This window comes from Leptinotarsa decemlineata, unplaced genomic scaffold (assembly GCF_025532065.1).
Source record: "Leptinotarsa decemlineata unplaced genomic scaffold, Ldec_3_MD MMD2_tig00004307_RagTag_RagTag, whole genome shotgun sequence".
Classification (NCBI taxonomy): domain Eukaryota; kingdom Metazoa; phylum Arthropoda; class Insecta; order Coleoptera; family Chrysomelidae; genus Leptinotarsa; species Leptinotarsa decemlineata.
The window spans coordinates 5,666,507-5,693,782 of NW_027412606.1; the positions used below are offsets into that span (position 1 = coordinate 5,666,507).

Consider the following 27,276-nt stretch of genomic DNA (forward strand, 5'->3'; position numbering starts at 1 on the left):
AGTAGTTATTTCGAAAGTGTCTTTTCATCCAGTTCGTATCTGAACCTTCTTTGTATGATCTAAATATTTTCATGAAGAGTTCTTATTGTATCAATTTTTCCTTTCTCCTTCTGGAAGTTTCCCGTATTTTTATTCATTATATTGAAATGTCTGTGGTAGAAGATCTGGGGACAAATTTCTGGCCTTTTCTCCCTTTACGTAAGTGTAATCTTCAAATCACCATCAATTTCCATTCCTTATACAGTAATAATAACTTTCGACAGTTTATGTTGGTGTTTTCAAAGCAGTTTGAACAGATTTTCATTGTCTCCAGGACACATGAACAAAAATATACTTTTCAAACAGGATTTCTAAAATAATCATCACTAAAATAACAGTTCAAATTCAGTCTCTAAATCAAGAAAACTTTCACCACAGTATTTTTCAGATGATTCTGATTTAACACCAAAGCAAAATACTTTAATCTACTACATAATTGATATACTGATTCCAATAATTTTCACGATGATTATCAACAAAATAATGTTTTTGTTTTAATCCCAAACCCTCATGGTTTCCATGAGATATTGTGGAGGCCATGGAAAGTTTTCTTCAGATTTCCGCTATCTGCCCAATCAGAATTCAAATAACTGTCATCGTCGTCGTTCTCCAATTTTTTGAATTCTTCTTGCTTTCTGTAAGCATGCAACATCAATTCTTTCCTTTGCTCTTCAGTCATGATTGGTTCCCTTCCAGGAGCTCCTTCTCCTCTTTTTGAGATCTTCATTATAACCTTGCAGTTTTCTATTTTACCGACGTAGTCGCCCACGGTTTTTCCATCCCTGTAGCGAAAAATTAATGGAATTATAGAGGCATTGAGCTATGATTACCAAATTACTAATATTGTAAATCATTTGAAATATTGTCATCGATTCATTGCTCAACACTATAAATCAAGGAATAATTCAAATTATTCAAAAAAAATCAATAAAAAAATTATTCATGGTATTTGTTACATCAATATAGGCAATTCTGGAATAATTCCGAAGGAGAAATGATCTATTCTACGAATATACAGGGTGATCCTTAAACACATGCTAATATTTAAGGAGGTAATTCTTAGACCCATTTTAAGGAAAAAACGTCCTATGGACGTATGTACTAAACGCCTTAACTTTTGAGATACAGGGTGGCAAAGTTTTCAAAAATAATCAGTTTTTTAATAATAATTGAGATAATTTTGTAGACATCTTTGGCATATTTGGTACATATGTTCCATGCCTCAAGGCGCATTTTTTGATGTACAATTTTCTTAATTTTCTCTTCCAGTGGCGTACGTACGAGTTTTGAAATGTATATTTTTGGCGAAATAAATACTACGCCCCTGCTTTATCTTGAATTAAAAATTATTTTTAAAATTTCCATACATTTTTGAGCACATTTGATTTGTTGGGTTTTCTTTGTCCGACGCATGGTTTTCGCACAAAAAATTAAAAATCGCTTTACTTAAGGATACATTCCTTAAAAATCTGATGCGGTATCGTGCATCGACTGAAAGCAAACTAAGAGATCAGATTTGTTTGTTGTCAGATGCACTGTTCTCAATTAAAATTACGTCATAACGCAGCACCGCTTAATTATTTTTGAAAACATAAATTTAGTTATCCTGGAATAAATGACGTGTAGCAGAATTTATTTACTACACGTCTTGGAAATATGGAGTTTGTCGATATGTGATTTCTTTTAAAGATTAAAAGCAGAAAAAACAGCGTACCCACCATAGCAATAAAAAACGAATTCTCTGTATGTACAAACGTCAGTAGCTAATATTGATGTTGGTTTAAAGTAAGGTGTTGGTGTTAAAAACTGTCACAGCGCGTTGTGATTGATTTTGAAGTGTTATTGAAGTTATTTTGGTAGTCCGCTGTTTTTCTGAATATCAGTAAATATGGAAAATTATACGAATGCGGAAATGGCGCAAATGCATTACGTATATGGCCTTGCCGATGGTAATGCAACAGAAGCCAGGCGCATTTATCAGGAAAGATATCCTAATCGTGCCTTACCAGATAGCCGAACCTTTTCAAATATTCATCGTCGACTTGGGGAAACTGGTAGTTTCAAGAAAGGGACTCCGGAAGGTAGACCTCGTATAGTAAGAACTCCTGAAATTGAGGAAGCGGTGCTGCAAGAAATTGAGGAACATCCTGAGACGAGTACGAGGAAGATCGCTAGAACTCTGGATATTTGTCATCAAATTGTTTGGCGTATTTTGGTTGATTTTTTGTTATACCCATACCATATTTCAAGAGTGCAGGCATTACTCCTCAGAGATTTTCCACGGCGTGTGAACTTCAGTCAGTGGTATCTACAAAGTATTGCACTAAATCCGCAGTTTGAGACACAAATTTTGTTCACAGACGAAGCAAATTTTTCTCGGAATGCCATTCAAAATTTCCATAACACTCATGTGTGGGCTGAAGAAAATCCCCATGCAATAACCGAAACCCATTTCCAACACCAATTTTCGGTTAATGTATGCGCAGGAAATATAGGTGATCATCTAATAGGCCCATTTTTTCTACCAGGACGCCTTGATGGTCGTTCTTATTTACACTTTCTCGAAGAAGACTTACCTGGGTTATTGGAAGATGTGCCACTTGCGTTAAGGAATCGAATATGGTACATGCACAATGGCGCCCCTGCTCATTTCAGTGTAATTGTTCGAAACCATTTAAATACAGTTTATCCTAATCGTTGGATAGGTCGCGGAGGACCTCAGCAATGGCCAGCAAGATCCCCCGATCTCAACAGTTTAGATTTTTTTTATGGGGTCACCTTAAAACTCTTGTGTATAAAACTCCCGTTAATACTTTAGAAGAATTAAGAGAGCGAATTGTTGCCTCGTGTGAAACTATACGAAATACGCCGGGAATATTTGAAAGGGTGCGTAATTCCATGCGTAGAAGGGCGGAAGCATGCATACTAAGTGCAGGTGGCCACTTCCAACAATTTTTATAATCAGTTTTGGTATTATTACTAATCAACAAATTTGTGCTATTCGTTTAGACTTACTGTCACAAAATAAAATAAAACTCGTTTTTGTGAAAAATTAATTTTTTTGCAGATTATGTTTTCAAATATTATTAGGGAATTGGTAATGCGTTATGAAGCAATTTTCAGATTCTCATTCATTTTAAAATTGATCTAATTTCGTAATTTGCTTTCTGTCGATTTTTATTTTTTTGAGTGAAAATCATGCGTCGGACAAAGAAATACCAAGAGATCAAATTTTCTCAAAAATAAATGAGGATTTTGAAAATGATTTTATTTTGAAAAGAAAACATTGGCGTAGTACTTTTTCCCCAAAAATATTCAATGCGAAACCCGTAGGGATGCCACTGTTTGAAAAAATACAAATTTGTGTACATCAGAAAATGCGCCTTGAGGCATGGAACATATGTACCAAATATGCCAAATATGTCTACAAAATTATCTCAGTTACTGTTAAAAAACTGATTATTTTTGAAAACTTTGCCACCCTGTATCTCAAAAGTTAAGGCGTTTAGGACATACGTCCATAGGAAGTTTTTTCTTAAAATGGGTCTAAGAATTACCTCCTTAAATATTAGCATGTGTTTAAGGAACACCCTGTATATGGTTGAGCGATCTTGCTCGCATTCCTAATTGTGTCATTAATGAAGGAGTACTTCAAGTTTTCAACCGACGTTTTGAGGGAACCCGGCGATTTTGAAAAAAATTTTGAGTGTACTTACGTATTTTAATGCGTAATATATATATATATATATATATATATATATATATATATATATATATATTTTAATATTAACATATATCACAAAAAGAATTTGAAGCTTTATAACTTCTATTTATTATATGCGAGCGCTTTTATCTTCAAGGCTCTACTCAAACTGCCGATGAAGATGACAGCACAGTCAGCTATCGGTGACAATTGAATATTTTCTACATTTGAGAAGTTTCTACCGATATTAGTTGATTGGGTAGTGTAAATGTTCTTTTTTCCCTTATGCAATATGCATTATAGAGTATTCAACATTTTCCAATAAGTTTTTTATTGATATGTCCTCTTGATAAAAGGTTTTTCACTTCACTTCGACTGTGTTAGGAATCACACGTTAAAAGGTAAGACCTCGTTAGTCCTTAGCTCGCACAAGTTTCTCAACTTCTGAGAGTTGTCGTTCGTATGGGGGCGGCAGCTGATTAACGGAAAAACAGATTTTAAACAGATTTTTAAACAGAATAAATTTTATTCTATTTCTGTTTGATTTTTTCTTATAATTCTTGAATATCCCAGCAATTTGAATTTTTAAATTTAGGTTGAATAACAGAGTTCTGAAGTTAAAAATATTTTAGTTGAATGGAAAACAAGCAAGCTCTTGGTGAACTTCGAAGTTCAGGGAAAAGATTCTTGTCTTCATGTCATTATCATTTTGGATAACTCCAATACAAAACCTTTTTTCCTTCAATAGAATTTTGAATGTTCTCACGACCTGTCATCATAGCAAGAGCAATATCGTGTACTCCAATGATATAAAGTGGTAATTTTGTGAAAGAAATAAGTGTTTCGTCTTGTATAATGGTGCCGATGAGAAGAAACTTCGTAGTTCACCAAGAGTTTGTTTGTACAAGTATTGAAAAGTAGAAAGACCTAAAATGTTTTTCTAACATCTATTCTCTCCTAAAAATATTTCCTTTCCAATTTAAACTCTATATCTGATCATGTCGAACAGATATTCATAATATTATCGAAAAAAATGCATGACATGTGCCAACCAATATGCCAGCATCCTCAGCAACTTCTCTGATAGTGATTCCACGATTCTCCATAACAAATTTCTTCACTTTCTCAAAATTTCCATCGGTTGTTGATGTTCTGGGGCGTCATTCACACCTCCGCGAGCTTCTGTGAAAAGATTGTTCCACTTGTACACATTTTTCTGACTTAGAGTACAATCATCTTACCCCTTAATCGGTACGACCAATCAGCCTTACCTCATGGCATTATATGTATCCCCCCTCAATAACCACCAGTATGCTTATCAAACCAGAAAACCGACAGATGTAGCATTGAACAACCTTGTAGAGAAATTCTCCTATTCCCTTGACAACAAGGAGATTCCGGTTGGTGTATTTCTTGATATGGAAGGAGCACTACCTGAATTTATAGGATTATCTCTGGCTAGGAAAGTTATAGAATCGACCATAACTGGCTGGATCTCTGTCATACTGGTGAACTGAACTACAACTACGACTCGTCAAGGCGAGGCCATTAGGTTCATGGTCACCAGAGGCTGTCATCTTGGCAATGTCCACGTCGGAAAGCTAGCTTGTAATATCCTCCAAAGCACGTTGAACGTTGTTCACAGTTGGTGCCTGAGGGAGCAGATGTCTGTCAACACCAGCAAAACTGTGATAATCCCATTCGCCAGGAGGAGAAAATTGGACGATCTAACGGCACTTTTCCTCAATGGTAAGGTCATTCCATTTGGAATGGAGGTGAAATATCTTGGCATAGTCCTTGATGAAGAACCCACCTGGAACACTCACTTGGAAAAAGTTTTACACAAAGCCAGAGTATCCCTATGGATATGTCGAAGGTCCCATACAAATCCATTGGATTCAAGTGATGATTGTCAGATCAATGATCACTTATGGTGCAATTGCCTGGTGGCCGAACGTTTTACCGAAAACGACTCAGGCGAAGCTTTCTGGCTTACAGAGACAAGCCTGTCTGGCCATCAGTGGTGCTATCAGTACCAAATCGTCAGCGGTCATGGAGATCCTTCTAGATCTACCTCCTCTTCATATTTTCCTGGAGAGAGAGAGAGTGGCTAGATGGACTGCATATAGATTTGTGCACATTGCCAATTGCACAAATCAATTTGATGCAGAGTGCAACAGACTGTTGGTTGACACTGGTAGTCACAGCATTCTGGAAATGACTACGAACTGCCCCGAACTACGAACTGTTCCCGAGAATAGAGGACTGGTTACTCCTGGAGAAGGAAATATTAAGAGCAGATAGTTGTTGGTTCACATAGATCAAAAACACCTTTCGGTTCTGGTGCAGGTGTTTTCAATTGCAGACCCAGGACAGATATATCAACCTGCTGAGTAACTTAGGCGAAAACTTACGGTATTGAATTGTGTGTGGAGAGATTGGAAGAATCAATTGATATATTTTCGGACAGGCAAGCGGCGTTGGAAGCTCTTGGCTCCTACCGAACAACGTCCAAATTGGTAGCAAAACACTTGACAGATTGTCTCTGGTCTGGATTCCTGGCCTACTGGCCTGAAAGGTAATGAGGCTGCTGATTCCCTTGCAAAGGAATGTGCTGCAAGCAGCTTTATAGGACTAGAACCTGTCATTGGCATCGCTTTAGGCTTTGCCAAACAAAGATTGAACACCTGGATGTCAAGAAGATTTATGGACTTCTGGCAGAATCATCCAGGATTGGCTAACTCCAAGGCGTTTATTCACCCTTCGAAGCTTGATACCAAACAGTTGTTGAACTACAGTAGGAATGAAGTGTAACAGACCTTCTTACAGGTCGCTTTCATTTGAATCATCATATGCAGATACTCGGACTGTCGGAAGACAGTGTGTCTCGCCTCTGTTTGGAAAATGATGAAACAGCAGAGCACATACTTTGTGCCTGCCCCGCTGGGGACCAAATTGGGTTTTTAGAGTTCTGCAGAGCCGTACTCTTACCATCTAACCTGAAAGACCACTCACCATACAAACTATTCGGCTTCGTTAAGAAGGTAGGTTTATTTGGTCGAGGGTGAATAGGTGTCAGCCAAAACAAACCCTTGCGGGTTGCGGTGAAGGATCGAATAGACCCACTCACTTTGGACCTAACTTAACCTAACCCAACAATCATCGTATGCCACTGTCAACATTTTGAGTATTTTTGAGTGATTCATTCCAGTTTTTACACAAAATTTGATGCAAATTTTTTGATCCATTTTTTTTCGATAGCAGAAAATCGTCGAACACGCAAAACACATCCAACTTTTATGCCTTTCAACAACAAACTCAAGATGTTAAACATCTGAAACTGTGAACATATTTTTGAAACGAGTGTACGATATTGAAAAAAATGAAAATATCACTAATCGAATATACGTAGCCCTAAAAATTTGAATATTTACGTTATTTTTTGAACAGACCTTGTATTTATCTCACCATGCCTACTGTTTTGAAAAATAAATATGCTATTCACCTATACATTTCCTTTCCACAGAACCAAATCTGAGCGGTCGTGGGGTCTATAACTTGTAAAGATGCTTGCGTTCCTGTAAGATCTTCGATATTTTCGAATTCCATTCTTATGGTATCATGTGGAGGTAACTTCATAGGGTAAACAATTGTAACAGCACCTTTCAACAAGTTAATGGCTTCTTGAACTATTTTTGTTGTCAGGCACTTTTCTGAAAAATATTTTATTGCACTGATTTTTTTAGAATCATATAAAAGTTGTCAATGAGAATTCGAATGTTCTCAACGATAAAATATGCAAATACTGTTTCAATAATTCGTTTCAACGTTCTTTTTTGTTTTCAGATGAGGTTCTACTGAGCGTCTATTGGTGAGTATGGGGTAACAGATTCAAGTGGCGCTCATTTCGATTGAATTGAATGAGTTTTCACCGATATACAAACAAAACTTTTGAAACAACTCAATATTCCTTCGATAAATATTGTTATAAAGAAAGTAATTTATCTAAATTAGTACTTGTGTGGTAGTCATGACTGACAATTTAGTTCAACAGTTGTCAAAAAATAAGTTTTTTATTCATATCAAGGAACTTTTGAGTAATACAAACTATGAAATTATGAAACAAGAAAAATTAATTGGCGCTCTAGGGCGACTTGATTGATTCCAGTGGCGCATTAATAATATTGATAAAAGTAATGATAATAGTAATAGTAACGCAGGACTTGATACAATATAAGCGTAACCTCTCTATGGCCTGGATCGATTACCGTAAGGCATTTGATACAATTTCGCATGAGCTCATCTTACCTTTGCTCAGATGCCTTGCGGTACCTGACAACATAGTGAGATGCATCGAACAACTGATACCACTTTGGAGAACTCGCTTCACAATAACATCTGATCAAGCAAGAGTCCAAGCAGGGTGAGTCACTTTCAAAAGGGGTGTATTTCAGGGTGATTCCCTCAGTCACCTTTTATTCTGCATCTCACTATTGCCATTATCCGTTGCGCTCAGAAATACTCGAGGGTAAAACTGTGGCACCCCCGGAAACCGGAGGCACAATGTCACCCATCTGTTTTATATGGATGATCTTAAACATTATGCCTCTGGAGAGAAGGATCTCCGTCAGTCCTTGAGGGCGGTGGAAGAGTACACGCATGCTATCGGTATGAAATTCGAAATGTGCAATGGTTCATCTCAAAAGAGGACGATGCGGGGACTACGGAGAGGATGTGCAGCTCGTAGATGGAAGCATCCTACACCATCTGGATGCCGGAGAGACGTATACTTACCTCGTGGTGGAACAACGCCACTCACAAGAGGTAACTGCAGTGAAAAACTCTCTCCGCGGTAAGTATCAGCACAAACTTCGACAGATCTGGTCATTGGAACTGTCGGGGAAGAACAAAGTTGCTGCAACAAATATGCTTGCCGTTCCAATCTTACTCTACTCGTTTGGAGTAGTGAAGTGGACTCGGGAGGAGCTGTATCAACTCGACGTAAAGACCCGAAAAATAATGCATCTCTATAGGAGTTTGCATTCCAAATCGTCCGTTCCACGGTTGTACTTCCCCCGACAACAGGGAGGCCGTGGACTTTTGAGTTTAGAGTGTCTACATGACAGAATGGTACTGGATACAGCCTGTAAAGTCGTCAGGAGTTCGGATCCCCTCCTCTGCATGGTCCGTGACCATGAGAGAGCAGGAATTGAAGCATTCCTCCTTAGGGCAGCTGATGAACTCGGTATAGTTTTCGACTCTGAACGAGGGGACTACAAATCTGTCACCGAGTTGGAACCCGTTCAGCAAAAAGCTCGGATAAAAGCCGCAGAGATCACCTCACTTCTGCGGAAACACAAGGATAAGCCAATGCATGGGATCTTCTTCAATAACATTGGAGACCTTGGCTTATCAAAGCGCCTGACGTTTGCTTTTCTCAGGTCGAGTGGGCTGAAGTCGGAAACTGAGGGGTTTATCATGGCTTGCCAGGATGGTGTCTCCAATATCTTAGTCTACCGTAGTCGCGTGATGGGTATAGAGGTTCCTGACACAAGGTGCAGGGCCTGCCACGAGGCGTCCGAGACCCTAATGCACTTGCTATCAGCATGTTCAGCATATGCGATCTCAGCCTATCCATCGACATAACGCGGCGCTAAGAGTGCTACATTACCATCTACGGCACTCTCACGGTATTGACGAGACACCGGTGTTGCTCTACGCTCCGAGGGATATTGAATCCGTTGTGGGGAACGAGAAGTGCCGAATTTATTGGAACCATTCGTTCCTCACCCCCAGGCTCATACAAGCTAAAAAGCCTGATGTAGTCCTTCTCGACCACCAGACCAAAACGATATTTGTCGTGGAGTTTTCAGCTCCTGGCGAGACGAATATCCTCAGAAGTGAGGAGGAAAAACCGATAAAATATCAAGATTTTCTCTTCGAACTCCGCAGACTCTATCCAGATCACTCTGTCAAGATGTTTGTTCTGATTATTGAAGTCCTAGGTGGAATGATGTCCTCCCTACTTTCGAATCTCAAAATCATACCGGTTTGCCGCGCTAAGGCAGAAATCTTAGACGCACAGATGCAGAAGGCTGTCATTCTTGGCTCACTGCACTTGCTCAGGGCACATGATTCTTGGAACCAATGATCACTTACCCCACTGTGTGGGGAGTGGTCATTGGTTGATAATGCTGGCGCGCCCTCCCGAATGTATCGGAGCTTCGGGGGATAGGGTCTGACCAACGCAGACTACAGTAAAATTAAAAATAATGATAATAATATCAATTGGTTTTATTGATAAGTTCATACATGAGTAATCAGTACATACATAGCTCTTATCAAATGGCAGAATTCATTTTTCGCCAATGTTCACACATGCACAGAAATCGCTCTCCCATCCAACCTTATTCCTATTTACAATTTAATTTCAATTATAATAATTATGCATAAATAAAAATGAAGATTATGAATTACTAGTTGTTGCCCGCGGCTTCGCCCGCGTAGAATTTGGTAGTTGTGGTACTAATTAGTATCATATTGCTGTATCGCTGCTGTTCCAATGTTTTGACAGAATCAGAATCAACGAACTTAGGCGTGCGCAGCGTTGTAGAACAGTGCTTTCAAAAAATTGTTCCAAAGCGCCATCTAGCGGTGAGTTACAGAAAAATTGATAGCCTTGAAACCTTCTCTATGAAAAATTACCCATACGTGTCAAGTTTCATCACGATCGGTTGAGCAATATAGAAGTTTATCACTTACCAACCAACCAACCAACAAACACCCATTTTTACATATTAGATTGTATAATTATTGCAATATAATTGCTGCAGGAGAACCCGGCAAAACCTACATCATCGGAAGATCTTGATCTGCCAATGTCCTCTCTTTCATAGAATAAAATGTAGGATATCTACAGAGGCCCAAATGAATTCAAGATATCGCCATAATATTCAGTGATACGACTATCGTTAAACTTAAATCAGTACATTTCGTCTTTGACCAAGGCGTAATAAAGACCCGTTTCAACGCCAGAACCACAGTGAACAATGACTGCATGAAATGGTCCGCTAAAATGAAGTGTTCAACTTTTTCGAACCTTCGTAAGAGTTTGGTGCTTCCGTCATAGGTTGAGTCATGCTTGAAGATCATCAGTGTCTTTATTAGATTGACTGGTGCCTTAGTTATATACTTGTTGTCTTATAATAGTCAGTTATATTGGCGCATATTTGGCAATACCGTTGATCATCACCCGTTAAGAGTTCTATTTTCAGATTATTCAACAATAAACTATGCACGGACTGGTAAACCAGTGAGGATTTTTCCACCAAAAAGTCTACAAACACAAGACGAGAGAGACTGCATGTAATTATTCAATCCAGATCGGTCAGGAGTATTGATTCTGCTATTTTCCTGCTCACGAAGAGTAAATAAACTAATAAGTAAATAAACGTCAGTCGTTATAAAGTCGTTATAGATCCCAAAGCCCCCGGACCTTCGTCATTATAGCAAAGCTGAAATTTTCAGGATTATTAGTACAATGTCTTGTTAAGGGATATGCGTACCCATTAGCTTGAAAGCGGGGCCACTTCTCAGGTAATGCGAAGTACAGGTAGATAAACACCGTACTTACCTACGTTAAAGTAGAAACGCTAATATTTGAATATTTTCTTAAGGACATTATTTGAAATTTAAATTCATTACTGACAGACACTTTCCGTGGGCCATTACTTCAGCCAGACGTCTTGAAGGTTATGAAAAAATTGGGTAAACTACGTTATAGTAGCAAACCTGAATTTTATATATAAATAATCTTGAGTACTATTTCAAGACACTTTGTATGCAGCCAGACCAATCCAAAGGACCAATCATCCTCCCCAGACGCCATGAAACTTTACCTGTGAGTGTGGGTGTGACGGCATTATAAATACGCATGAATGCGAGTGAGAGCACTACATTATAATTTTAATAATAATTTTAATAATAAACAAATAATAATACAAATAAACACCAACACAGAACATCGCGAAAGCAGAGCTTGTATGCGATGAAACTGCCAAAATTTTCGATTAAAAAAATATACGTATTTTATGAAATAAACTATAGCAACAAACAAAAAAGAAATACAGAAGAAATAATCTAGACAGTAAATAAAACTTTTGTATGTAGTAGTTAATAAAAATAATAATAAACAAAAAGAACTACAAACCATTGCAAACAACAGGATTTGCCAATACAAAAAAAAAAGAACAACATACTATGTTACTAGGACGTCAGGCTCTTAGTAACAAATTAATTTGATGTCGTTCGTCCAAAACGAATTTTTTAATTAATTTTTTAAATTTTTTAAAATGTTCTGCCTGTCGAATGGACTCCGAAAGTATATTATAGGCTCGACTAGCTGAATGCAAATGACTTCGATGACCAATTGTTTTGATTGTCAGTTCTGTTTTGATCAATTTTTTTACTTTATTTCTAGTGTTATGTACGTGTACGTTATGTACGTGGTCTATATAATCGTGACGTTTATGTTTATATTGAAAATACACTAACTGTATGTAGTACAACTGACTAATATCAAATATTTTAGCCTCTTGATAAAGAAGGTTTGTAGGATACAACATGTCTCTTTTAAATATTATTTTTAGGAATCTTTTTTGTAGAGTCTCAAGTTTGGACAAATGACAGTTTGCGGCTCCACCCCATCCCAATATTCCGTAATTTAGCCTGGATTCAACCAGAGAGTAATATACAATCTTTATCACAGGTAAGTCTAATTATCGGTTCAGAAATTTCATTTTATATAGCATAGGCCTTAATGTTTTAATTACATTTTGTATATGTATATTCCATTTCATAGTATCGTCAATTGTTATACCTGAATATTTTATATATCTAACTCTATTTATTTCTATTATTTTATTGTTGACATGTAACTGTACAACATTAAAATCTGGTAAACCATTTTCATAACAACTAAATGGAACAAAGCACGTTTTTGAGTAATTAACAGTTAATAAATTATAATCAAACCAGTCTATAATGTGAATAAAATCTTGATTAATTTTTTGTTGTAGGTCAGCCCATGACTCACTCTGATAAAAAACAGCCGTGTCATCTGCAAAACTAATAATGGAACCTTCAGTATTCAAGGTAAGTAAATGATTAATATAAATGGTGAACACAGTAGGCCCTAGAACCGTACCTTGCGGCACACCATATATTATTAAATTTTCTTCACTTAATTTATCATTTATTTTGACTTTTTGCTTTCTTCCAGCTAAATAGCTTACCATCAAATTATAAACACTGCCCCTGAAACCTAAATCCTGTAAAGTTTCCAAAATCCTATTATGAGACACTGTGTCAAATGCCTTTGCAACATCCAAGAAAATGCATAACGATTTTTTGTTTGTATCGAGTGATTTATAAATTTTGCTTGTCAGAAAAGAGATTGCATCTTGTGTTGACCTATCTTCCCTGAACCCAAATTGATGTTCTGATATTAAATTGTATTTATTTAAGTATTTTGTAATACGAATTTTCAAAATTTTTTCAAATATTTTTGCAAAGTTAGAAATCAGGGAGATAGGTCTATAATTGGAAACTTCAGTTTTACTTCCTTTTTTATGTAATGGGACTACAATTGATAATTTAAAACAAGAAGGGTATACACCTTTATAAATAATATTGTTTATTAAATAACACAGTGGTGTTGCAATCTCATTTGCAATTTCTTTCAAACATTCTGCGGTAATTTCGTCGTAACCCGGTGATTTTTTGTTTTTTAAAGATTTTATGGTGTTAATAACTTCTTCTTCTGTTGCAGGTTCCAAGAAAATTGAATGGGGTAGTGATTTGTAAGAATGTTTACAATTTGAAGTCCGCGGTATTTTATTAGAAAGTTCTGGTCCTACATTGGAAAAATATTTATTGAATTCCGTAGCTATTTCAAAAGAATCAGTGATAGAGTTTCCTTGAACATTATGTATTTCTGTTATTCTGTTATTTGTTTCTGTATATCCATTGATTATAAAATTGATATTGCAAAAATTTTATCATATCCAATTACTCACGTGCCTTTATCATGTGCCATTTTGATGGTGCAATTTGTAAAAATCCAAAATCTGCTCTGATGAAATCTCTAGAGAAAGATATTGAGCATTGTCCACTACCGTACATTGATATTTTGATAATTGGTGGTTTTTTTATTCTTCACTCTATGAAAGATGTACCTGAATCATTTGAAAACATTTCAAAGAAAATGTTAAGAATGGTAACACAATTGAATGCCAACAGAATTGACATTATTTTCGACCAATATTTCACTTCTTCCATAAAGGATCATGAGAGATCTATCCGACAAGAATGTACACAACTGGATTTCACTATAACTGTATCAAATCAAGTTCGACCTGCTGATTTTGGAAAATAATTAAGAAATTCCCACTTCAAACAGGCACTCGTAAATTTCTTTATTTCACATTGGGCTACAGACGAGATGGTAATACGATAATACAGTTGTATCAAGTATTGATGGAAATTTATCGTACCCAGAGCATGAAGAAGCGGGCATAAAAATGTATGCAATATCGATACTCAAGCAAACATTATCATCAGATGTTCTGATAGTGACGTATCAGTTATAATGTTGGGTCATATGCATCATTTAAAAGATGATAATTCGCACGTTTGGATACTTACAGGTGCCGGAAACAATCAAAGATATATAGATTTATCCAAAATTTACGGAAAGTTGGGGTCGTCTGTATGTAGAAGCTTAATAGGCTTTCATGCTACCACAGGATGTGACTATAATCCTGCTTTCTTTAAGAAAGGCAAGCAAAGACCTTTTAAAATACTCAAAAAATCTCCTGAATATCAGCAAACGTTCCTTAAATTTGGTGATCTTGAATTATTTATTGATGAAGATAAGGAACAAAATTTATTGATGTAATACAAAAATTCACCTGTGAATTATATAATGTCTCCGGAATAAATGATGTAGATGTTGCCAATGAAAATGAAGAATTCCACCAGCAAAATCTAAGAAATTTTGACGCAAGTAATTTACCACCATGTGAAACTGAATTACTTCAACAGTTTAGGTGAGCAAATTATATACGTATTAACGATATTCTATATTTTCTTTTCTTTTCTCGATAATTTCCATTGAAATAATTTTTGAGGCGTGTCTTTCAGAGATAAAAAACTCTATTGAAAGTATGCTGAAATTAGTTAATATCACTACAAAATTGGGAGGAAAATGAAACTTCATAATTAAGTTGGGTTACCTTGCAAAACCAGATTTTTTGAAATCATTTCCTTAGCGTCCGTTACTGCCTTTTTGAGAACGTCTTGCATAGCTTTTGTTGGCTTTTTACCGTTTCTCCTCCCAACGGGATCTTTTTCGTAGGTGTGCCCACCACTGGGTAGGCACTTTTCTCCCCATGGATCGGTCAGGTTCATCTCTTCCACCTGTTCTTCGGTCAACCCCAAGATTTCCGGAGGAAACAGAGTTCCGTGGTTTGCGAGCTCATCGATTTCCGAGCAAATTCTGTCTATTTTCAGCCGTCCATTGTAAATGGCTACTACCGTCTTCACCAAATCTTCAACTGGTGTTTTCAGGGTGGTTTCGAATAAGAACTGACTCACGTCTTTGTGTTTAATGTGAACGATGACCATATTTCTGAGCGATTTGATGTTTCACTTTTACATTTAACTTATATAGGCGTCTTCTACGTTTCCTTGGTAACGTATAATATTTTCCGTTTTGTCAATATTCTCAGTGACGACATTAGTCCAGGTTCTTAGTTTGAATTTATAGGTTTGCAAGTATTTTGATCAGTAAGGGATGTACCAGTATGTTTCCAGAAAAATAAAATGATATTATAAATTCATGAAAATTGGTTCCAAAGTCCAAGTTTTACTATTTTGGTGAAATATGACTACTGATTTTGTTCATTTAAAGAGAAATAATCCATGAAAAATATTTTCCAAACATCTATTTTTTCGTTAACCAACTGCCGAGCTAAGGACTAACGAGGTCTTACCTTCTGACGTACGATTCCTAACACGGGTTGGACGATAGTAAGTGAAAATCGATCGTCTGGTCTCGAGGCTCGAACCACCGTTTCACCTGATGGTCAATTGAATAACTAGAACGTACCAAAATCAAAATTCCTTATTTTTCATTTCTCTTTTCAATGGTAAAACTCTATAAGTACAAATTATTCACAAAATGAAATATATACAATTCTTCCACACACAGGAGTGGTTAGGGGAAGGAAAGGGATAGGTGCGGGAGGGATGGACGGAAGAAGTTTAAAATCTGTTTAAAATCTGTTTTTCCGTTAATCAGCTGCCGCCCCCATACGAACGACAACTCTCAGAAGTTGAGAAACTTGTGCGATTTAAGGACTAACGAGGTCTTACCTTTTAACGTGTGATTCCTAACACAAGAAGTGGACTGCAATATTGAGCCTTGTGATGACCGCAAGAGAAAACCCCACCTCACAGTCCCACGATAGGGTGCGGGAGAAGCCCCTGCTGATGATGACGGGCAGCTCTCTGCTCAACAGAGCCTCATTACAGCTTCCGTCTAAGATGTCTCGCAATCAGCGCATCACTGATAGCAAAGTAATCGGTCTACGGTTATATTGAAGATTTTTCATGCCCTTCTTGAGTAAAGGTGGAACTCAAGCGGTCTTCAAACAAGAAATATAGAAGAAAGATAGACTAATCTACAGAACTGTTGATGTATCATTTTTGTACGATGATATTTATTTTAGGTTCTACCTAAGGTCAGGATAAATTATTACTCATTAAGAAGTCATATGATTCAAATTGCACAAGCCGATTCAATGAGTTGGAAAAAATATTCTTTCATGTTTCGAAATTTCAATTGGTCTTTACCTAAACTCAGCTAAATTTATCAGCCAGTACCTAGGAAGAAGGCCTCATGATTCAAATTGATACTATCAGAAGCGCACATTTCGCCAGCACAAGTGGCTGGCTTCTTCAGAGGTTCATTCATCTTGATGATTCAGCGATGACTCATCAAGATAAATAAACCTCTGAAGAAGACAGTCACTCATGCTGGCGATACGTTAGGAAGCAGTTCCAAAGTACGACGGCTTTCAAACCCGAATGAAGATAGTAACACTGAAAATCTCGGCAGCGAAAGCCTTAACCAATTTATCTGAGTAGAATTCAGACAGTATGAAAATGCTCGAGAAGGCTATTGTATAACGAAACACGTGTTGCAATTCTGTACACTGTCCAGTGAAAACCTCACAAAAAAATGTCACTTTATAGGCATTTCATCAGCATTATAAGCTCTGTTTATATTGATCCGTATTAATTTTTATATGATGATAATCTTTTGAATAGTATTATCAAAAAAACTATTCTCTACTGAAAATATTCCTTTTTCAGTTTTGATATCCGACATTGTGGATTGCAGGAGGAGAAGGTGGTGTTTTTTTCTGAAAATCAACAACCAATGGCCACTCCCCACACCGTGGGGTAAGTGATCATTGAGTCCAAGAATCATGTGCCCTGAGCAAACGCAGTGAGCCAAGAATGACAGCCTTCTGCATCTGTGCGGCTAAGATTTCTGCCTTAGTGCGGCAAGCCGGTATGATTTTTAGATTCGAGAGTAGAGAAGACATCATTCCACCAAGGACTCCAACAATCAGAACGACCATCTTGACAGAGTGATCTGGATAGAGTCTGCGGAGTTCGAATAGGAAATCTCGATATTTTATCCGTTTTTCCTCCTCTTTTCTGACGATATTCGTCTCGCCAGGAGCTGAAAACTCCACGACAAATATCGTTTTGGTCTGGTGGTCGAGAAGGACTACATCAGGCTTATTAGCTTGTATGAGCCTGAGGGTGGGGAACGAATAGTTCCAATAAATTCGGCACTTCTCGTTCCCCACAACGGATTCAATATCCCCCAGAGCGTAGGGCAACACCGGTGTCTCGTCAATACCGTAAGAGTGCCGTAGATGGTAATATAGCACTCTTAGGGCCGCGTTATGTCGATGGATATAGGCCGAGACCGCATATGCTGGACATGCTGATAGCAAGTGCATTAGGGTCTCGGGCGCCTCGCGGCAGGCCCTGCACCTTGTGTCAGGAATCTCTATACCCACGCGACTGCGGTAGACCAAGGTGTTGAAGACACCATCCCGGCAAGCCATGATGAACCCCTCAGTTTCCGACTTCAGCCCACTCGACCTGAGAAAAGCGAACGTCAGGCGCTTTGATAAGCCAAGGTGTTCAATATTATTGAAGAAGACCCCATGCATTGGCTTATCCCTGTGTCTCCGTAGAAGTAGGGTGATCTCTGCGGCTTTTATCTGAGCTTTTTGCTGAACGGGTTCCAACTCGGTGAGAGAGTTGTAGTCACCTCGTTCAGAGTCGAAAACTATACTGAGTTCATCAGCTGCTCGAGCAACTGCCCTAAGGAGAAATGCTCCAATTCCTGCTCTCTCATGGTCACAGACCATGCAGAGAAGGGGATCCGGACTCCTGACGACTTTACAGGCTGTATCCAGTACCATTCTGTCATGTAGACTCAGAAGTCCACGACCTCCCTGTTGTCGGGGGAAGTACAACCGTGGAACGTACGATTTGAGATGCAAACTCCTATAGAGATGCATCATTTTTCGGGTCCTTACGTCGAGTTGATACAGCTCCTCCCGAGTCCACTTCACTACTCCAAACGAGTAGAGTAAGATTGGAACGGCAAGCATATTTATTGCAGCAACTTTGTTCTTCCCCGACAGCTCCGATGACCAGATCTATCGAAGTTTGTGCTGATACTTGCCGCGGAGAGAGTTCTTCACTGCAGTTACCTCTTGTGAGTGGCGTTGTTCCACCCCGAAGTAAGTATACGTCTCTCCGGCATCCAGATGGTGTAGGATGCTTCCATCTACGAGCTGCACATCCTCTCCGTAGTCTCCGCATCGTCCTCTTTTGAGATGAACCATTGCACATTTGTCTATCCCGAATTTCATACTGATAGCATGCGTGTACTCTTCCACCACCCTCAAGGACTGATGGAGATCCTTCTCTCCAGAGCCATAAAGTTTAAGATCATCCACATAAAACAGAAGGGTGACCTAGTGCCTCCGGTTTCCGGGGGTGCCACAGTTATACCCTCGAGTGTTTCTGAGCGCAACGGATAATGGCAATAGTGAGATGCAGAATACAAGGGGACTGAGGGAATCACCCTGAAATTCACCCCTTCTGAAAGTGACCCACCCTGTTTGGACTCTTGCTTGACCAGATGTTATGGTGGTATCAGTGGTATCAGTTGTTCAATGCATCTCACTATGTTGTCGGGTACCACAAGGCATCTGAGCAAATGCAAGATGAGCTCATGCGAAATTGTATCAAATGCCTTACGGTAATCGATCCAGGCCATAGAGAGGTTACGCTTATATTGTATCGAGTCCTGCGTTACACATCTATCGATGAGCAGGTTCTCTTCACATCCAGCGACTCCTCTCTTCGACCTCCTCTGCTCATATATCCGTTCGAACACTCGGTCAACTGCGGTGAGTATTCGTGTGTATAAGATGCTTGTAAACAACTTATAACACGAATTCGAGCATGTTATCGGTCTGTAATTCTTAGGAATCGACGAATCTCCGCTTTTGGGGATGAGAACGGTCCGCCCCTCGACAAACCAATCCGGAATCGGCTGCTCTCCGTCCAGCCATAAGTTGAAAACTCTGGCCAAATGGCGGTGTGTATTTGGTAGTTTTTTCCACCAATAAGTGTTCAGCCCATCTGGGCCTGGAGCAGCAAAGTTCTTGGAACCAACAAGGGCTCTTCGAACGTCATCCGGGGTTATCGGGTTGCGAAGTTCATTGAGCTCAGGCTGTCGAAGCTCTCTGTTGAAAGCTTCGAACTGCGCTAGGGCTGGAGTGTCTAAGTTGAGTGGCTGCGGATGTTCATAGATATCCTTCCAGAAGGATTCCACCTGATCAGTAGTCGGCGGATTATCCACAACACTTGGAGGCTCTTGGAATAAGCGAGAAGATTTCTCGCGGAACCTAAGATTTCCCGCGATATTCGTATCCTATCAAGGCAATGCTGTTTGGTGGTCAACAGCACGCCTTGGCTTAGAGTGTGATGGATACGTCGTAAATTGGCGGCTATTCGCCGCACTGCGGGCGTGAAAGGCCTATTGGCCGCCCTGTAGTCTATCACACATTGGATACGAGACGCGTGTTGTCTCGCCGACGTGATCTTAGCCTCCATCTTGTATACACGCCGTTCAATCTTCCGAACCTCAAGGCCTGGATTTCGTCCTTCCGATTCGGAAAGCGATTGGACGACGTTATACACGGCGGTGTTGATTTGCCAGATGTCAGCCTCTTCTGTTAGAACACTATGAACCTCCGCATCCAACCAAGCTAGTTCTTGTGGCTTCAGGGGCCTAGTTCTGTGGAGCGCCCTGCGTGTTCTGATTGTCGTCTCCATTGGTGGTATGGTGCGAATCTCCTTTCCAGCCGTGCCAACGGGTGGTAGAACTGCCACTTCTACCACTTCGTTAGCAGACTGGGGAGGAGCTATATAGCCCTGCCGCCGAAGATAGGATACGTAATCCCTAAGATTTTGGGCGGAAAAGGCGGCATGCTCCGGATGTGTTTCACACCACAGAGCATGCAATCTTGCCATGTACTCTATTATTATTATTATTATTATTAAGGATGTTGAAATTATTGTTAACGCCAAACAAACATCTACGTTTTTCGAACTGAGAATTTCGGACCATTGTCAATTTTTGTTTAATCACGGTTTGTCGTTAGAAAGTTGCATCACAGATTTCGAGGGAGGAACAAGCACAAGAGATCTACGAAACAGAACCATAGAATATTTTCGAGAGTCGCCAACTGGCGTGTATGACAACACACAGAACACAAATTTTCGTCCTACATATAATAGACACACATATAGTTAGTTCGCGAGACACACTCTGTCACCAGTAAACCTGCCTAGGGACCTATGCGACTGTATTTCAAGCGGAAGTTTACGCTATTGAAATGTGTGCGGAGAGATTGGAAGAATCCAAGCTCATACAGTTCAACAGTGGAATAAACAGTAAATAGTGCTTCTTACACAGTGCGGTTGCAAGAAGTCCTAATTTTTTCAAATATATTCGCTCATAGTCAGGATTGAACTCATGTCAAAAGATAGTTTTTTGAAACAAATATTGAAATGATGGCAATCTAAATGATCTCCTTTTAGCTTTTATTCTTTTGGAGCTCATATACTCCTGACTTATCTGACAGTGGGTTTACCAAAGTAAAACAATTTCTACCACTCCTACTCTCGCCAGTAGAGTAGACTAGAGAGCACTGGATTCTCCAGGAGAAGGAAATATTGAGAGCAGATAGTTGGTGGTTCACAGATGGATCAAAAACATCTTCCGGTTCTGGTGCAGATGTTTTCAGTCGCAGACCCAGGACAGATATATCAACCTGCCTAGGAAGCTATGCGATTGTATTCCAAGCGGAAATTTACGCTTTTGAATTATCTGTGGAGAGATTGGAAGAATCCAACCTCATACACAAGTCAATAAAAATATTCTCGGACATTCAAGCGGCGTTGGAAGCTCTTAGCTTTTACCGAGCAACGTCCAAATTGGTAGCAAATAGCTGAAAACGACTCTTCTCGATAGAAAGACTTACCAGATTGTCTCTGGTCTGGATTCCTGGCCATACTGGCCTGAAAGGCTATGAGGCTGCTGACTCCGTTGCGAAGGAGAATGCTGCAAGCAGCGTCATCGGACCAGAATCTGTCATTGGCATGGCTTTAGGCTTTGTTAAATTAATATTGAACACCAGGATGACCGGAAGATTTATGGACTCCTGGCAGAATCTTCCAGGATTGACTCACTCCAAGGCATTTATTTACCCTTTGAAGAAGATACCAAACAGATATTGGACTGCAGTATGTCACTGTCATTTGAATTTTCATATGCAGAGACTCGAACTGTCGGAAGACAGTGTGTATCGCTTTTGTTCGGAAAATGATGAAACAGCAGAGCACATACTTTGTGCCTGACCCGCTGGGGACTGAATCAGGTTTCTAGAGTTCGGCAGAGCCGTACTCTTATCATCTGACCTGAAAGACCACCAACCATTCAAACTAATCGGCTTCGTTAAGAAACCGTGTGAATAGATGTGAGCCACAATAAACGGGTTGCGGTGGAGGGTCGAATAGACCCACTCACTTTGGACCTAACCTAACCTGTTACCAGTACGGGTAAGTATTCACGGGCGATTTTCCAAATGGCCGATTAAAATATCGGCCAATTAAAAATCATGTGGTCTCAGAATATCTTAAAAATCCAATGTCTTGTATCACATTCCTATCACTATATTCTTTTGAAGTTTCATTATACAAGTGTGGTATTTTCTCTATTTCACTAATGAGCAATCCTGGGTCGAAATCATTATTATTTTGATGTAAACCGAGAAAACGATTCAAAACACAACAAATAACAAAATGAGGCAACTGATGCCAAAGGCGATCAACTAGTTACTGGTCAGGTGTCAATCGATTGTGTGTGCGGATAGGTTACAATCTGTATGTTGAAGATGGTCGGCCGCTTATCGCCTCGCCTGCAAACCTGTGGTGTCGCTCCCAATGGAGCGATACGATAAGCGATGCAACATGAACAATCTCTAATCGCCCGATGCAACTTTTATCCACGCAACACTCCAGAGCACACTGGAGCGATATGATAGCCTATAGGGCAGGGGTGGCCAACTTGATTAGACATAAGATCTACTGTTTACTGATGAAACCCTGTGCGATCTACCACTTACATACTTCTTGAAATCTTAAATAAAACAGCATAGTGTTTAGTACACAATCATAAAATATTTTTTATTGAACAGTCTTAGGAGTCTCTTTCGTATCACATATGAGGTTGTTTCCTTAAATTTACTCAATACTTTGGAACGGAAGTCTGAGTTGATGATGTTTAATCAACATTTATAGGTCCTATCTATATATTAGTATGAGCATTACGTCGCAGTATCTTCCACTAGTTTAGCATAATCTGGTTTGTAGTTGGAAATTGCCAACTTTAAAGAATCCAATATATGAGCGTCTGTCAAGCGAGAACGGTGTTTACTTTTTGTTTGTTTTAAGTAGGAAAATGCTGACTCACATAAATATGTTGAACCAAAACACGAATGAAGTTATTTAACACATTTCTTCAAATTTGGATATTTTTCATTGGAGACCAATGCCCAGAAATCTTGACCTGAAAATGATCTTGCTTTTAGAAATATGTCGCAGCGCAGAGTAATAATTTTGTTTTGTAACATAATGTGCTCCATTTGAATTATATCTGCGAATTTTGTAGCCAATTCATAGATATCACTATGATCAATGGAATCATTAAACGGATAATTGATGAATTGAACCAATTTCTCAATTTTTTTGAAATCACTAAAGCGAATTTCGAAGTCTGCTATCACTGCCCTAATTTCTGTCGTGTACTTCTCAGAAATGAAATTGTAGGTAGGATGTTTTTCCATATGGCCCTTGATGTTTACAAATTGTTCAAATTTTGTCTTCTCTATGTCAACTATCATAGACGCTGTTTGACTTTGAAATGCTGCAATAGAACTCATCATTTCTGGTAATGTTTTATTCTTGTAGATTCAGATTCAATGTACTCAGTTTTCTAATAAAATCGGCCAAGAAAGCTAAATCACATTGCCAGTCTAAATCACGTTGCGCAGTCTGGTCTATTTATTTATATTTTTTGCCTTTCCACGATCGACTGGACTAATGGTCGCGATCGACCGGTCGATCGCGATCGACCGGTTGGCCACCCCTGCTATAGGGTGAGCAACGGAGCAGTTGTTTTCATGAGCTCCCCGAGGAGGACGTTGTTTTTGCTTACCGGTACTTGCAAAAGAGGAAACAGGAATATAGATATAGATACATTGATATAATGTTTAATATTAAACACAGTTCGGCAGTGGTTTCCCGTGGGCTCTCTCAACATGAACAGAAATTTGGAGAGTTTTAAAGAATGACCTCAAATAGTTACCATGTTTTATCGAGATTGGTGTCAAGGGGACTGCTGAAGCACGGGTTCTGCTCCACCAATTTCACGAAGAAAATAGAGAACTGCACGTTTTCTTGCTGACCCGACATGGATGTGTCGAACGAGATTGCGCTTTTTTTCTCTCAAGCGATCTAGCAGCTGTGTCCCCCTCACCGACGCGACTCCGTTAATTATCGGAGTAGTATCGCGATTGCTCCAGTGGACACTAGATTGGTTGCTTCCACCATGTATGCATGATAAGGGCCGGCACACTCCTTCACACACCTCTCCGATCCGACTCCGGTTTGATTTTGCCCCAAAAGCGGATCGGTACAGGATCGCCAGTGAGTAATCACACTTGTCATACATGCTTCCGACTTCTTTCCGATTTACCGCTCCGGCTTGATACACTTGCCACTCTCGCCACTGCCGATTCAAAGAATATCTAGGAAGGCCCTCTAAGCAAAATGTTAAAGAATTTTAGCAACTGCGATTTAGCCATTAAGGCACTCTATTTGGAAGAAGAAGATGAAGAAAATCATCTTCAGTCTGGTAATACAGAACTGGATATTTTCTGACTTGTTCAATAAGCTCCTCCGGTTTCAATGACATTTTCTGAATTTGAATTGAAGAAAACAAAACCTCAAATATCACACAAACTCCCAGCGATACGCGTCCCGCATCTGGAGAACAAATAGGCTGCACCATCGGATCATGATCGGGTGGGAGCGGAGTTGGTCACGTATCGGAACAATGTGAACTACTCAATTCGGACTAAAGTACCATTTCCCTCTCAGACACTCGTCCGACTGTATGATGGGAGTCGGATCTGAAAGGTGTGTGACAGGTGTGTCCCGGCCTTTATAAGTGATCGGTGTCAAAGCAGGATCGGGTTGCTTATCAATCACCTGTTGCATCGCTTATCGTATCGCTCCGGTGGGAACCGCGCCTGTGACATGCCATATATTTTGAAATCGGCTCAAGTCTCGATTTTCTCTGTTCGAGCCTCCGTTCCTATCTATGTTATACAGATTGGCCGATGAAATAATTGCCATGAAATAATCGCCCGTGTGTTCTAGGTCACAGATGATCAACATGCAAACACTATACACATTAGAATCAGGTGAAAGAACACATTCCGATAACGACGAGTATGATCACCAGCCTAGCACCACTGATGAGACCTAAGACGGGTTGAAAAAGCGCTGTTGGGTCACGAATGCTTCGTTTTTTGGCTCGCGTTTCAGAAAGTGCTTTTTATCAAGAAGTAATCAACTGAAAAAAAAATTGTTTAATTTCTAAACAGGAATAAATCCCAATAACAAGACATATTAATATTATTAACAAGCATGTTACAGTTGTATATCTGCCTATATACACACAATACACATACATATATACATAGATACATACACGTATACATGAATACAATACTAATTTATCAACTAGAAATACCTGAAGCGAGTGAACAAAAAAAGAAATAAAGTTAACATTTAGGAGAGTTAAGCAAAAAATTAGGTGGAAAACTTGTGTGCAGCAAGCTAGGAGAGTAATTGAAAAAAACCATAAGTCAGATATAGAGCTAACAAGTAAAAACACAGTTCAAGTGTATTACAAAAAAAAACATAATTCAGCAGTAATAAAGTAATAGTAATAAGCTCACATGGTAGAATAACTTTCAATTTGGGCTCATGTATTTTGACTAGAGTGTTAAAGTTTCTCAACGTGGTTCTTAACTTGACCAATAGGTTCATAATAAATGTCGAGATTTTCACAGAGTTGATTGTAAAGTTTGCTCATTGCAACAACTGGTGACATGAGTAATATGTTTGTTCTAGAATTTGGTAGATAAAAAATCAGTTCATTTCTAGAATTAATTCGTAGAACATGACAGTTGAAGTGGGAGAGTAGTTCGGGACAGTCAATCAGATTATTCACTAGTTTATAAATGAAAATTATAGAGTAGTAGATTCTTTGGTTTTAAATTTATTCAGTAGTTTTCTGTTGTCGATGCCTTGTTTAGGGTAAACTCCTTCTAGCTTGTAAGTAATATATGTCATGAAGCCTCTTTGTATAGACTCGATTTTGTTTATGTGGACATTGTATATGGGTGACCATATAAGGAAGGCATATTCCAGCCGAGATTTGACGTATGCATTGAAAAGAGTTAAAAAACTGTCTCTGCTACAAAAGTTGTTACAGTTACGATAAATGAGCCCTAGCATCCGTTTGGCTGAGTATGTTATTGTGTCATAGTGAATGGAGTAACTCAGTTTAGGGTCAAATGTGACACCAAGATCCATTTGATGAGTGTCCACACTATTCAAATATTTGCAATATCATCGTGAATTTCAAAACAATTTCCATCCATACAACTCGTTTTGATTTGTTTTTGCTGAAAACAAGGAATCAGCCATCGCCAACGGCATAACAATAACGTTCAACTGGTGGAGAATATTTCCGAAAATATTTGGAATGTGCTGTAAAGTAATTTCGTAGCGTCGTAGCGCAATATTTTCAACGTCGTATTTAATAAAGATACCACACAGCGAATAGAGGTCGAATGAATAACTCTTCTCAATTTTCTATATGAACGATACATTGGAGTTATGCACTTGGGATCAGAAATGTGAAACAAAATGAATTTACTTCCAATATTCATCATAGGTATAAAAAAGGTAAATAAGGTAAATAAAAACCATCGACTGTCGAGGCGGATCAATGTAACGTGTAGATACTGTTCAAAAATCAAGGTGAATGTTCAAATTTTGCGGGCTAAGTACATTCGATTAGCGATTTTTTATGTTGGTACACTCACTTCGAACATATGTTCACTTTTTCAACTGTTTAGCATGTATAGTTCGTTGGTGAGAGGCAAAAAAGTTTTGCCTGTTCGGCGATTCGCTGCTATCGAAAAATATGTTTCAAAGAATTTGCATGAAATTTTGTGTGAAAAATGGAGTTGAGTGCTCAAAGGCACTTCAAATATTGACATGGGCATACGGTGATTGTACTCTGAGTCTGAAAAACGTTTACAAGTGGTACGAGCTCTTATCAGAAGGTCGAAAAGATGTGAATGATGACGCTTGCTCTGGAAGCCCCAGCACATTAACAACCGATGAAAATGTTGAGAAAGTGAAGAAAATTGTTATGGAGAATCGTCGAATCACTACTGGAAAAGTTGCTGAGGATGTTGACATATCAGTTGGCTCATGCCATGCAATTTTTTCAAAAGAAATGGACATCAAGCGTGTGGCAGCGAAATTCGTACTGAAACTACTGAATTTTGATCAAAATACCGGCGCATGAGCGCAGGAGCTGTTGAAAGACCTTACGGCCATCTAGATTTACTTGAGAGGGTCATAACTGACGAATCATGGGTATATGGTTGTGACATCGAAACCAAAATCCAGTCTTCCCAATGGAAGAGCCCAGGAGGGTC

At 39.0% G+C, this 27,276-nt stretch overlaps 2 protein-coding genes across 2 annotated transcripts in view; both read right to left on the reverse strand.

Moving 5' to 3' along the window:
* The window catches only part of LOC111503664 (vasoactive intestinal polypeptide receptor 2), a 266,571-nt gene that overhangs the window by 119,393 nt on the left and 119,902 nt on the right, over window positions 1-27,276 (reverse strand). The window lies entirely within an intron of this gene.
* On the reverse strand, window positions 393-15,496 carry LOC111513465 (cilia- and flagella-associated protein 298-A). The gene is made up of 3 exons (XM_023169682.2): window positions 15,037-15,496; window positions 7,248-7,455; window positions 393-821 (listed from the first exon to the last, which is right to left on the reverse strand). Exons 1-3 carry the CDS (start codon window positions 15,425-15,427, stop codon window positions 548-550), a joined length of 873 nt encoding a protein of 290 aa, XP_023025450.1. The 5' UTR covers window positions 15,428-15,496; the 3' UTR covers window positions 393-547.

Excerpts from the sequence above, each read along its gene's own strand:
- LOC111513465 (XM_023169682.2), bottom strand. The coding sequence starts at position 15,427 with ATGGTCATCGTTCACATTAAACACAAAGACGTGAGTCAGTTCTTATTC. Across the intron at positions 7,456-15,036 it reads AAAAAATCTGGTTTTGCAAG|AAAAGTGCCTGACAACAAAA; the intron begins GTAACCCAACTT and ends AATATTTTTCAG. Across the intron at positions 822-7,247 it reads TGTGGAAAGGAAATGTATAG|GGATGGAAAAACCGTGGGCG; the intron begins GTGAATAGCATA and ends TTTTCGCTACAG.